General features: G+C 44.1%; 1 protein-coding gene across 1 annotated transcript; it reads right to left on the minus strand.

Annotated features, from left to right (window-relative positions):
- Nucleotides 1–200: 200 nt before the first annotated feature.
- On the minus strand, nt 201–12,935 carry IRGM (immunity related GTPase M). The gene is given in 9 exon segments (XM_045886228.1): nt 201–332; nt 334–392; nt 395–450; nt 452–530; nt 533–673; nt 676–901; nt 904–1,257; nt 9,359–9,472; nt 12,924–12,935. Coding segments are annotated over 9 exon segments (1,173 nt in total).
- Between the last annotated feature and the right edge of the window lie 380 nt (nt 12,936–13,315).

Raw genomic sequence — 13,315 nt, forward strand, 5'->3', positions numbered from 1 at the left:
AAGGTATCTTACTGGGAAGAGGACCCAAGGCAGCCTGACTTCCACTGGAGAATGAGCCTATGGGACCTATGATTGGACCCATTCCCAAGCCAGTTTTCACTGGTAGGAAGGATTTCTCAGGATCGTCTTCTTTTCCTTGGTATCTAACTCAAAGAAGCATTTTTGCTACATCCCCTTAAAGCAGAGAATGACATAGTCACTCAAGGATTTGATGTAGCTAGGAAGGCTAAGAAATGCTTCATGACTGAACAAGTCAGTCTCCCATTCACTTTAGGGAGACCGTACAGATCCAGGTACTTCATGACAGCCCTGTACTCTTCCATGGGCATCCCCCATAATCTGGGCCACCTGCTAGAGAGAATCATCATCCATGACAAAGAGCAAGCAGTAGCATTCAGACACGGCTTCACATCATCTTCATCCTGGACACCAAGGCTGTCCTGAAAACACTAAAGCTATTCTGTTCTGCAGGGAGGTAGTTTTGTCTTTAATGATCTTCTCACAGGTGTGGGACAGGTTTTCTAGGGGACATGGCACCAGATATCAGAGAGGTCCCTGTGCAAGGTGTCCTTAAGCTCTGGGAAGTCATGCAATAAGGGGTCAAAGCTAGAGACCTGGAATATGATGTGTTCATACACCCACTTCTTCTGGAGAGTTTCTGGGATATTCTCTGGATATTCTGCAGGACCTGTTCCGCCCAGAGGGCACTTGTGCCGAGGCCCTTGTCCAGCTTGGTCCAGACAATGTAGAACCTCTTTCCCAGGCCCTGGATGGTTTTGGCGAGCTTCATGAGATTCATGCTGAATGTGTGGCTGCAATGATGATGAAGAGGCATACTGGCTAAATGGCATTTCTTCTAATAGTTCTCTAGGGTTTGGGCAGCAGCCCTTGTACTGGGGGCAGGTTGTCCCACACATTGGGAAGGTGGGAGAAGGAGTAGCAAGTGTGACTCTGGGTGGTCCTCACCACCCCAGTGGGAGCCGAGGCTTCCTCCTCATGCCTAATTGCCCACAGTGCATTGATGAAGGAGCACATGCCATTGCCAGGTTCCCCAGTCACAGCAATGCTCACTCGGGCACTGGACGCTGTCTCCAGGTTCCCTCTGATCACAGAGACCACCATCTCCAGCTACTTCCCTTCTCCTAAGGCCTTTTCAATGTTCAAGGGACCCACCTCATATAAAATGCTCTGGCCCATATGGTATCACACAGCAGAGGTGAAGGATGTAGATAATGGGGCACGGGATGACAGGGCCGGCTACAACACGGTCCTGACCAGTGGAGCAATCCCACAGGACTTTAAAAATATATTTCCATTGGCCACTTCAGAAATTGAGATATTGATTAATTAATTAATTAATTAATTAATTTGAGGGTAGGGGAAGGGGCAGAGGGAAAGGGATGGAGAATCTTAAGCAGGCTCCATGCCCAGTGTGGAGCCTGCCATGGGGCTCGATTTCACCACCCTGAGATCATGACCTGAGCCAAACTCAAGAGTTGGACGCTTAACCAACTGAGCCACCCAGGCACCCCAAGATGTTATTTTAAATATGGGTTAAAAGTGATAGTTTGATAAATTGATGTGATGCTTCTTTTTATTAAACACACTCTGAAATATTTATTTTTGTACTCATTGAAGTTTTGTGCTTCTTTGACATTTGTAACTCACTTGAAGTTTATTTTTGTAATAGTCTCATATTATGAAATGTTCCAATAGATGAAATAAAGTAGCTCAAGGAAGCCAGGCTTTGGCCAAAGTGATACAATCCTCATGCACAGATAAAGTGACTGGTTTGCATCTTAAAATGCTGTTATTTCAAATTTTCTTTTCTTCTTCCTCCTCATCTGTTGCTAGGATTCATGAACTAGTTAAAGAGTAGGCATTTACTTTTAGAGTTTGGTGGTATTCATTATTTTAGCTAGACCAGGCAGTTAAATATAAAATACATCAATATTCAGTGTAAAGTGCCCATGACAGCATCTTGGAATTAACTCTCAATGTTGTTGAATATGTTCTTATGCTTTACTTCATATCAAGTTAACTTACTAGTTAATCCGTTTCATTGTTTTGTAAATTCTTTGAGATCTAAATAATGTCCCACACCCTGCAAAAATATAGGTTTACTTTCTTCCCTTAAAAGACACTCATCCAGGATTTGCTTCAAAATAATGAAGGAGTGAGGGGGAGTGAATAAGATTAGTAGTGAGATGACTGTTGTAGCTGCGTGATAAGGATTATTATGACATTCTGTCTCCTTTTGGCTATGTTTAAAATTTTCCATATTGTGGTAGATTTCCAATTTTTCATTCCTTTTAAGTAACAGGATTACGTATGCTTGCCCTTGGCTGTTGTGCAGTACTTCCCACTCTGCTAGGCATAGTACATGTCCCTTCTCCTCAGATACTGCACTCAGCCCAAGGACATTCTTCGGCCAATGGCATGTGAGCAGACTTGACATGGATGTCTGAGCAGGGCCTTTAAATGTACTAGCATTTTTTGCATGGTTTGCTTTGGCCTCTTACATTCTCACCATCTGTCATGAGAAGAGGGTGCCCTGCGTACTGTTGTGCCTTCAACCATAAGTCCTGTAAAGAAGAATGTACAGGGGTGCCTGGGTGGCTCCGTCGGTGAAGTGTCTGCCTTCAGTTTGGGTTGTGGTCTCGGGGTCCTGGGATCCTGTTGGAGTCTCTGCTCTGCAGGGAGTCTGCTGCTCCCTCTTCCCCTGTGTTCTCTCTCTCTTTCAAGTAAAGAAATAAAATCTTAAGAAGAAGAAGAAGAAGAAGAAGAAGAAGAAGAAGAAGAAGCAGAAGAAGGGAAGAAAGAGGAGGAGGAGGAGGAGAAGAAGGAGAAAGAGAAGAGCAGATCTAAAGCTGATTCACAAATTGGGGTCCAGTCTAGCTCAGCTCAGCCCAGCTGAAAATGGCCAAACCACAGCCAACCAGCAGACCTGTGATTGTAAAATCAATGTTTGTTGTTTTAAACCACTAAAATTTTGGACATGTTTGTTATGGAGCATTAACACCAGAGAAACCTGACTTTTTATACATAACTAATTTTTCTAAGTAAAGAAAAATACTATTAAAAATCTGTTCTACACTGAGAATTATATGCTACATGGTGGGTTGGTAGAATTAAACTTGATTTCAGTTGTTGAGCTGGTTTCCTATCTAGAGTTCATCAGTATCCATTTAGCAAAATTTAAAGCTAGTAACTGATTTCTACCATTAGCCCCAGGTGCAGAGAGCATGCTGCAGATTTGTTCCCCGTGAAGGTTAATTTCATGTATCAATGTGACTAGACCACAGGATGCCCAGATTTTTGGTTAAATATGATTACTGGTATGTCTCTGAGGGTGCTTCTGGAAGGGATTAGCATTTAAATCAGTAGACCAAGTGAAGCAGATTGCCTGGCCCATCGTGGATGGGCCTTACCCATCCATCCATACCTGAATAGAACAAATAGGCGGAGGAAGGGAGAATTTGTATTCTTTGCCCGACTGTGAGCTGGGACGGCAGGCAGTCTTCTGCTCTCGACTGAGACTTACTCTCAAGCCTTCAGACTCAGACAGGAATTAAACCACCGACTCTCCTGGCTCTCTAGCATGCAGACAGCAGATTGTGGGACTTCTTAGCCTCCATGATTGCATGAGTCAGTTCCTTATAATAAACATATACATATATATATAAACATAAACATATATATAAACATAAAAACATATCTGTATCTGTATCTCCTATTGGTTCTGTTTCTCTGGAGAACCCTGATGAAGATACCTTAGGAAATGAAGAAGCTGAGGTGTTTATCTACTGATTTCAGGTTCTCATTGGTTGAGGGCTACTGCTGGGGGCATTAAATCCCCAACTTCCTGGCTGCATTGTAGGTGAGCTGAGCAATTTTCGGAGGCCCTGAAGAAAGCCCTCAAACAGTTTGAAAGAGAGACGCACCCGCTTCAGGTGGGGAGCTGATGGAGTGTCAGGAACGGTCCCCCTGCAGCTGCAGATGACTCAGTGTTGGGGTGAGGGTACGTGGGAGGGGGCAAACAGCTGCTGTGATAATTATTTGACTAGACCCAGAATGGAAGTAACTTGGGAAAATATCCTTGTACCCAGGGTTTCAGATGAATTAACATTGAGGCTTTATATTCTACCACCTGCAGAGTCTATCTCAAGTCCTGAGGGAAAGACAAAAAGAATTGAAAGGTAAAAAAAAAAAACCAAAAAACCCAAAATGATGGTATTCGTTCCCCTGGTCCTCCTCTCTTTCCCTAGTGCCCCTCTGCCTGGCAGGAGCAAAGAAGCAAAATGAAGGTTTATGCAGGGGGAGGCACAGCTGGGAACATCTTCCACACCCATCCCCAAATACATGTTAGGATGGAGTAAACACATTATGGGATGTTGAGTCAATGAAATGGGTTCCAGAGGACACCCATCATGACATTCCTATCTATTCATCATTGAAGCAGGGGCTGTTATCCATCAACTGAATTCAGAGATATTTTTCAGAGAACTGTTTCTTGGCCCCCAGGTGAAGAGAACAGTGGGATAGATCTGGGTCAGATGGGGTGTAGCACTTCCCTGAAATGTCATTGCTGGATTGAGGCAAGTGTTAGAAAGAAGGCGATGGGGAAGGAGCCCTAAGTGGAGGAAGTTGAAGGTATAGTTTCAACAGAGGAAGCTAATGACTAGCCCAGGTCAAGCCAGACCAGAAGCCAAGGGGTGGAATATAGTGAGGATACTTGAAGGCACAGACCCAAAGATGAACCCTTACTGAGCGGAAGGTAGCCAGGGAATGCCTGTTACCCATATGCCTCCTCCAGCCGTGTATTCCTCTTAAAGTTGATTAACAGATTACTTCAAGAACCTACACTTGACCATAATTCTTTCAATTCTTCCTTCTTAGACCTCTGGTTTCTGCCTAAGTGTAGATAACTGTTTTGGAAGTGAGGTTGTAGCCACATGCTCTGCACAGAAACTTTTCGATCAGAACATTCAATCAAGCCAGTTGATAAAGTCAGTCTGCAAGGTGGCAGGGAAGCAGAAAGCACAAATATTGGTCTCCCAATTCCGTGCTTGATGAGACTGCAAGCACGGAAACCTGCTGCCAACTGGTTGGAAAGAAAGCTGTGTTTGTAGCACTTCCGTCAGAACACACAGACATTGCCAAGTGAGGTGTTCTTAAGATCCATTTGTTATTATTGCAGGGTCTGGGCTCTTTTGTTTTCTTTACTGTGTTATATCTGACGTGCAACACTGCATAAGTTCAAGGTGTACGACACTGATTTGATCATTTTTGTTGCAATATGATTGCCGGATAATGTTAGCTAACACCTTCTAGGGTCACATAAACCATCATTCTTTCGAGCATTGGGAAAAATTAAAATCTAGTCTCTTTGTAAGTTCAGTGTTTAAAGACACAATTTGTTGTCTAATCACTGTACTGTGTATTAGGTCTCCAGGACCAGGCTCTGTTTTTTTTTTTTTTTAAGATTTTATTTATTTATTTGAGAGAGAGAATGAGATAGAGAGAGCATGAGAGGGGGAGGGTCAGAGGGAGAAGCAGACTCCTCACTGAGCAGGGAGCCCGATGCGGGACTCGATCCTGGGACTCCAGGATCATGACCTGAGCCGAAGGCAGTCGCTTAACCAACTGAGCCACCCAGGCGCCCTCTGTTTTTCATTTAAGAATAATTTACTAGGTGGCCCTGGGTGGCTCAGTCGGTTAAGCATCTGCCTTCAGCTTAGATTATGATCTCAGGGTCCTGGGATCTAGCCCTGAGTAAGGCTTCCTGCTCAGCATGGAGTCTTCTTCTCCCTCTCTCATTCCCCCTGCTTGTGCTCTCCCTCTCTCTCTCTGTCAAATAAATAGAATCTTAAAAAAAAAGAAAGAAAGAAAGAATAATGTACTAAATTATTCACAACACCCCATAGACAGAAGTGCAAAAGTTCTTTTGGAGTCCTTGTATGGACTCCACTTCTGGCTCCCAATCCAGGTGGCCTGGGGTGTCCCACTCTCTAACCTCTACAGTTAGGAAGGAAGCTGCTCTGCAAAATAAGTCCACACTCTGAATGTTACCTGTGCTGGAATGCCTGAGTCAAATTTCTTTTCTTCTTCTTTTTTTGTTTAAAATATCTTATTTATTTGAGAGAGAGAGAAAGAGAGAGAGAGCATGAGCAGGGGAGGGGCAGAGGGAGAGGAAGAAGCAGGCTCTCCGCTGAGCAGGGAGCCCAACTGTGGGCTCAATCCCAGGACTCTGGGATCATTACCTGAGCTGAAGGCAGACGCTTAACTGACTGAGCCACCAAGGCACCCGCTTGAGACAAATTTCTAAAAAGCCACTTTCCTCAAAGTCAAGATGGCATGGCCTTAATTTCCTAATCTGTACAGTGGTTACCAATAAAGATCATATCTGGCTCAAAAAACAATTCTAAAAGTTAAGTCGGCGGATTAAAAGACAAACAGAACAGTCCAGAGTGTGCTGTAAGAATACGAGATCTTATGGGATCTGCTCCCCAGAGGAGTCCTTTTTAGGACTTTACAGAGGGCAGTATTTTCCCCCAAAGTAATTTGCTAATCATGGAATTTCAAGGGCTTGGAAATAGGGCAGCCCCAATAGTTCTTCAGATTGTGCTATATACCTGAATTTACCTGTTTCATCTCTGCTTATAGCTGAGTCTGATATTGTCATGGCTTAAAAGCCCACAGGGATACTGATCAGCTCGTTAAGGCAAACCAGCTGCTACACCAGCAATGTGTTGTTCGGCTTCATAACAAAAACTTGCACACTGGCTTCACGTCCAGCAAACATTTTTTTTAAGCACACACTCTATGCCAGATATTATTCAAAGCTATTTGGGCTTGAAAGTCAGGGGTGGTTCTCAATGATCTTTCCTTTCTGGCTTACTGTAGGCTCCTACCAAATCTGTAGGAATGAAAGTGAGTCAGATAATGTCTCATCAGACTGTAGGCGAGGGAAGAGGAGATGAAGCAGAATGCAAGCACGGGCCAAGGTGGAGGGAATGTCCCCCATTTCTGAGACCAGCCGACACTCCCTGCCACCGACTCCGTAGGGGTGCTCCCGGCTTGTGCTTTGGTGCCCACCCAGCTCTTCACAGACTCTCTTCCTGGCACGGGTTTGATGGCAAATTGAGGTTAGCACCTCTGACAACTAGAGAAATACGGATTCATTTTCTGAGGTTTTGCTAAACCTTTCATTGCTGCGGCTGGAGCACCCCATTTCATGGGGATGCTCCTACTTGCGGGGACAGTGAGAGCTGAAATGAAAGCAACTTCTGGTTCATCTTACTTTGGATATGAAGCCTTGGCCATCGTAAGTTAGAACTAACCTGCCCCCACCAATCTTATTAATAAGAATAGATCAGATGTGCTCTTTGTTATATGAAGCTGTCAATTATCTTTGGCAAGTGTGGCCGAGTGGGGGCGGGAGGGGGGTGGCTGGGGAGGACTGAGTAAGTTCGGTCAAAGGCTGATTCCTGCCTCTTGCTTGTGTTTGGACTTCTTTCCCCACCAGACCTCTCATAGCAGATGCTAATTAGTAGTCACATTGGACAGATCTTTCTTGTCATTGTCTTTCATTGTCTCTGCCTTTTTTCTTGTTTCACGGCAGAATGGGGCAGACAGGGGATGCTACAGCTAGGGACTTATATAATTCAGAGGCTTGGAGAAGAGTTGATGGAGTTACATGACTCTATCTTAATTATTTCCCCCTTGGGTTCCAATTACATGTTAGGAACTTTCAGGCTCTCCACAGATTTATCATCTTCAAATTCCCATGGATTATAAAAACCAAAGGGCCTGATCCTGAAGCTTAACATTGTTCCCGGTGCCAGCAGAAGGCTTAAAGGATTAGATCACGAGGAACCCAGAGAGGATAGTTTCTGTCTTAAGTGGGTAAAAAATGATTTCAAATTTGGCAGGGCCTCTCTTGCTGGAAAATCTCCCCTTTCTCATCATCGTCAAAGGGCCTACAGCATTATTATCTCTTATGATGACACTGTGACCTTTGGACACAAGGCAAAGGCCACCAGGGAATCAAAATTATGATTGCTTCACACACATATGGCCACTTTACATTAGCATTTTGCAGAGTCCTAACTTTCTTATCCTCTTTTGATGTGTTCTTAAAACTTTTGGGGAAAGTTGGGCTACTCCCCACTCCAATATGTTTTCAGCTTGCGGGAGGGGGTCATAGATATTTTCTGTGAAATGGCACAAATCAAAACCAAAGTCTTACTTGGATCACATCAGCTTCTGCTTACTGAGTGCTTATTTAGGGCCAGGCATTGTTTTAAGGTGTATGTTTAAGGTGTAAATACACATGGTATATTCAAAATGGGTAGTTGAAGGATGTTTAGTGAAGGGATTATTTGGGGGGGAGAAAACAGTGGAAGTTGCCCTGCTAGAAACAGCCTTTACTGCTGACTGGCCTGAAGGAGGTGGGGTTTTATAGCTTGAGAGGGTTCTAGGAGGGCTGCCAGGGAGGAGAAGTTGGCAACTGCCAAACCTTTGGGACTTCCAATCTCCTGGATGTGCTTCCCATAGGTCAAATCCAATCAGAAGCCAGAGGCAAGAGAAGGGGGTGGTATAGTCATAAGAGATCAGCTTCCTGGGGCATGGGGCTGGGCTGGGCTGTATCTCATAGTCACTTTATCGTTATCATCACTGAACAGAGCAACAGAGAGGTTACATAACCAGCCTAGGGTCACCCGGGTAGGGAGAGGCAGACCCAGGATTTGAACACAGTCTCTGTCTAGAGCCTGAATTCCTAGTTACCATGCTCACCTGCCACACAGTGCCTCTGGGCACAAGACACTTAAAGAAGCCCAGAACTCCTCTAGATCAGTGCTGTTCTGCTTATCTATCACTTAGCAATTGTACTTTCATCTGCAGGCATCCCAACAGACCCTATGTTACAGGAGGTCAAGGACCTCTGTCCATTTCATTCAGAGCTGGATTTCTCAGCACGGAGCTCATAGTAAACACCAACTCAGCATTTTTTCCTAAGGTCTTTTCTAATGAATGAAAGAATTTGTGGAGAACCTTGCATAGGCCAGATTCTTGCCAGCTCCTGCCCTGCCCCTTTCTTTAGAATGACTTTCAGTAAAGGGAACACAATCCTCTGGAGAGGGTTTATGTCCTCCGTTTGCTTCACCTTTGTTCTCTGCCTCCTTCTTTCCACATTTTCCTTTCTTGGCCCCAAATCTACCGCTGAAAAGTGTTACTCGTGCTTAGGCTGGGCCATATCTGGCCTTCATTTCTCACACTTTTCCAAACTGGGAAAACCCCAGCTCGTTGAGCGGCTGGACTTCATTAACCACGGCTCGGAGGGAGTTGGTTGTACTTGTGGGAGGAAGGCAACCAGGGCAGCACAGAGAGTTTCCAGGGGCCGATTTATCCGCTGCAGAACAGAATACTCGAAAACACAGATGCTGTATCTCTCATTTCCATTAGCATCCTGTATGGATACAGAAGAAATCAGTAATGTGATTCTGTCTCCCACTTTGGGAGCTAAGAAAATACTGCAGTTCTTTGACACATTCTGGATTATCAATGGCTTCCTAAGTACCCCTAGAAAGGAGAATCCCTTGCCTTTTGTTTTTGGGGAAACCCTTCAATTTCCAATATAGTATACTACAGCTGAGAAGTGTGTACATGTGTGTTGGGGGCAGGGATGGATCTTAAAGTGTCATTTGGTCCATTTCCCTGTCTCTGGGCCTTTCCACATCATCCAAGATAGGTCTCCTTTTAGCTTTCAACGAATCAAGCGTCCGGACACTTTCTTTAGAGCATGCATGATGAACTGGTGTTTTAGAGCCTTTGTCTAAGCAACTTAACATGATTAAAACCTAATTATTTTAACTCTGAAAAACAATTTTCACATCATCTTCTTCTTATGAAGTTTTCTAAAATATACAAGGTAGCATGAATCATACAATCAACTCCCATATACCCACCCCCAGATTCAACAATTACCAAGATTTTGCCACACTTGCTTTATCTATTTATTTCTTCTTCTTCTTCTTCTTCTTCTTCTTCTTCTTCTTCTTCTTCTTCTTCTTCTTCTTCTTCTTCTTCTTTTTTTAAAGATTTTATTTATTTATTTGACAGAGAGCGATAGAGGGAATACAAGCAGGGGGAGTGGGAGAAGGAGAAGCAGGCTTCCCGCCGAGCAGGGAGCCCGATGCGGGGCTCGATCCCAGGACCCTGGGATCATGACCTGAGCCGAAGGCAGACGTTCAACGACTGAGCCACCCAGGTGCCCCTCTTCTTCTTCTTTTTAAAGATTTTATTTATTTATTTGACAGAGAGAGACACAGCGAGAGAGGGAACACAAGCAGGGGGAGTGGGAGAGGGAGAAGCAGGCTTCCCGCTGAGCAGGGAGCCCAATGTGGGGCTCGATCCCAGGACCCTGGGATCATGACCTGAGCCGAAGGCAGACGCTTAACCGACTGAGCCACCCAGGCGCCCCTGTGAAACTATTCTAAAGCAAATCCCAGAAGTGTCATTTCATGCCTACGTACTGCAGCATGCATCGATAAAAACTATGACCATTGGCTACCACAGCAACAGTGTCAATTCATACTAATTTTTAAAGTAATAGTAACAGCAACCGTTACATTGTTAAACAACAATTAGGCGCCAGGAACTTTACATTTTGTTTCAGTTAGGGCATGTTTGTGACAAGAGACTGAAGTCCATTGGAACTAGTTTTAAAAAGCAGGATTATCTCCCTGAACGAAGTGCACAAAGGTAATGAGGTTGAACCCAAGGGAATGAAACTTGGAAATGGAAAGTTGTTGGCATTAGGGGCTTTCCTAAGCTGTCATGTGTTTCTCTACAAATCTGTAGCAAAAGAAATCTTGGGGCCCCTCGTTTCTTTTCTATCTTCTATATTCCTGCCCATATCCCACTCTTGCAAAGCCTCCAGAAAGACTCGAGTGTCTGATACACAGCCAGGGAGTTGTTAGATCAACTTCGAGCTGAAGCTCCATTTTTAACAATATGTTCCCAACAACACTTCCTGAGACTTGCTCGTCTTGATGTTCAGGTTCCAAAGTTCTGGTTTAGCAGGAATGGGGTTGCCCATTCTGTGTGTGGTTGTTTTCTTTCCCAGTCTCATCCTCTGATGCTGGAGGATTCCAAAGAAAAGGAATCTGCAGCAATTGCTTAGCCCATACAGTGGAAGACAAGGGATCCTTTATCTCCCCTGTCTCTGTGACTTATCCATTACAGGGTGTGGATGTTTGAGGGACTGGGTGGGGTGTGTATGCAGCTTGGAAGCAGAGGTGGGGTGACTCCGTGGGCAGGACTTTAGACCTGTACTCATGAGCGGGGAATGCCGGCTGCCATGAAGAATAGGTCCAGGAGGGCTCTGTACCAACAGAGCGGGATTGCTTTCACTCTCTCCACATAAAATATCATGCCATGTGTTCATTATGCTCAGTCTGCAAACCAGTTTCTCCCACCTTTGCTTGTGGTCCAAACAGGTGGCTCAAATCCAAGAGCCTTGCATGCGCTAACTAGAGTTTCCATATTCCATTTTCAATATTTCAGGGGGGAAGATCCAGTTGGCCCACAACAGACTTTGCATCAGGTGTCCCTGCTTTGTCCAGTCAGTTGTGGCCAGAGGAGGGGAGGCCAGGTCTGTGGACAGACCTGCACAGGTTGCCCCTGCAGTTGGGGGAAAGGGTCTAAGAGAAAGGATTTCTGGATGGGCAAACACACCCAAAAGGTGTCTATCATATCTAATTTAATCCCCACAGTATCCTCCAAGGAAGAGAATTTTATTCCCATTTTACAGGAAGGTTAGTTGAAGCTTAGAGGATTATATTGCCTTAGATTTCATGTCTAGAGGATGTGAACCCAGCTCTACATGACTCTAAAACTCATAGGCTTGCCAAACCCTGCTCTACATGATTCTTATCTTAATATTTATTGATTCAGTCAATCATTGTTCCCCTAATTCTGGAGAACAGGGCAGTTCCTTTTTTATAACCTTCGTCCTATTAGAAAACAGAATCACTATTTTGTATGTTTCAGCGTAGGGTCCACAAAAGTCACTTTTCCCATTGTTTTCAGCCAAAGCTTAGGAATATGTCCCCCATGTATGGGAGCCCAGGAATGATAAAAGCCAGATTTTATCAAGGAGGTCAGCAAACTTTTTCTGTAAAGGGCCAGGTAGTGAATATTTTAGACTTTGTGGACCATTTAGTCTCTGTTATGTACTCAATGCTATCATTTTAGCATGAAATCACTAAAGCACAAAAGTTACATTATTACACAGACACTATGTAAGTGAATGAGCATGGTTGTGTTCCAAGGAAACCTTCTTTGTGGACACTGAAACATGAATTTCATATATCTTCATGTCACCAAATACTATTCTTCTTTTGATTTTTTTTAACCATTAAAAAAGTGAAAACCATTCTTAGCTCACAGACCATACAGAAACAAGTAGCAGGCCACATTTGGCGATGCTGACCCATGGTTTACATTATACTCATCCTAGTATTAATTTATTCATTCAATACACATCGAGAGGACAGTAGCTATAAATGAGGTGTTGTGACAAGCATGACATGTATAATAGAACCAGATCCAGAACTTGCTTTCATGGAACTGACCATTTGTAGGAGGATGATATTTGTCAAATAATCACACCAAAATTTTAAAAATTGCCATAGTGATAAAGGTCACTAAAGAAAAGACAAAGGAAATTTGAGTGTTTATTACAAGGAGAGGTGATCTTGTGGGGGGGGGAGGTCCGAGATAGCTGCTACATACTGAGGTAATACTTTGTAGTCATGCTCATAAGCTCCCTAGCTGGAATAAACATCACTGACATGATGCTCACTGGCTTGGGTATGAGTGTCTACTCTCGTTGTGGTCCAGCCAGTCTTACTTACCTGTCTAGACATGTGGATTTTCACTGGGATGAGCCATCCTACGTTTGTCCCCCCCCCGCCCCGGCCCCCGTGTTTTATCTCCTTTCTAACAAGCTGCCTTTTTAATTTGCTGAGGATCATACTGAATTCTAGTCTGGTCCCTTGAGCCCTTAGGAACTCCATCTAGTTTCATTTTGCTTGCCATTTTAATCCTTATTAATCCTCAATTCCTTCAGCCAGGCGATTGATAAAAACATGCTATCCCCAGAATAAAATTTCCTTCCCTTCTGGTGCATGGTTTTTCTGCAGTTCTGGGAATCTAAAGATGGTTGATTCCATTTTCTTTGCCCAGAAGAACAGCAAATACTCCTTTCAGTTGGCACTGGTACAATGCTCAGCCTAAACAAGTGGGT

The sequence above is a fragment of the Mirounga angustirostris genome, unplaced genomic scaffold (genome assembly GCF_029215605.1).
Source record: "Mirounga angustirostris isolate CCGP_5_RB_7025 unplaced genomic scaffold, mMirAng1.0.hap1 SCAF_10, whole genome shotgun sequence".
NCBI lineage: Eukaryota > Metazoa > Chordata > Mammalia > Carnivora > Phocidae > Mirounga > Mirounga angustirostris.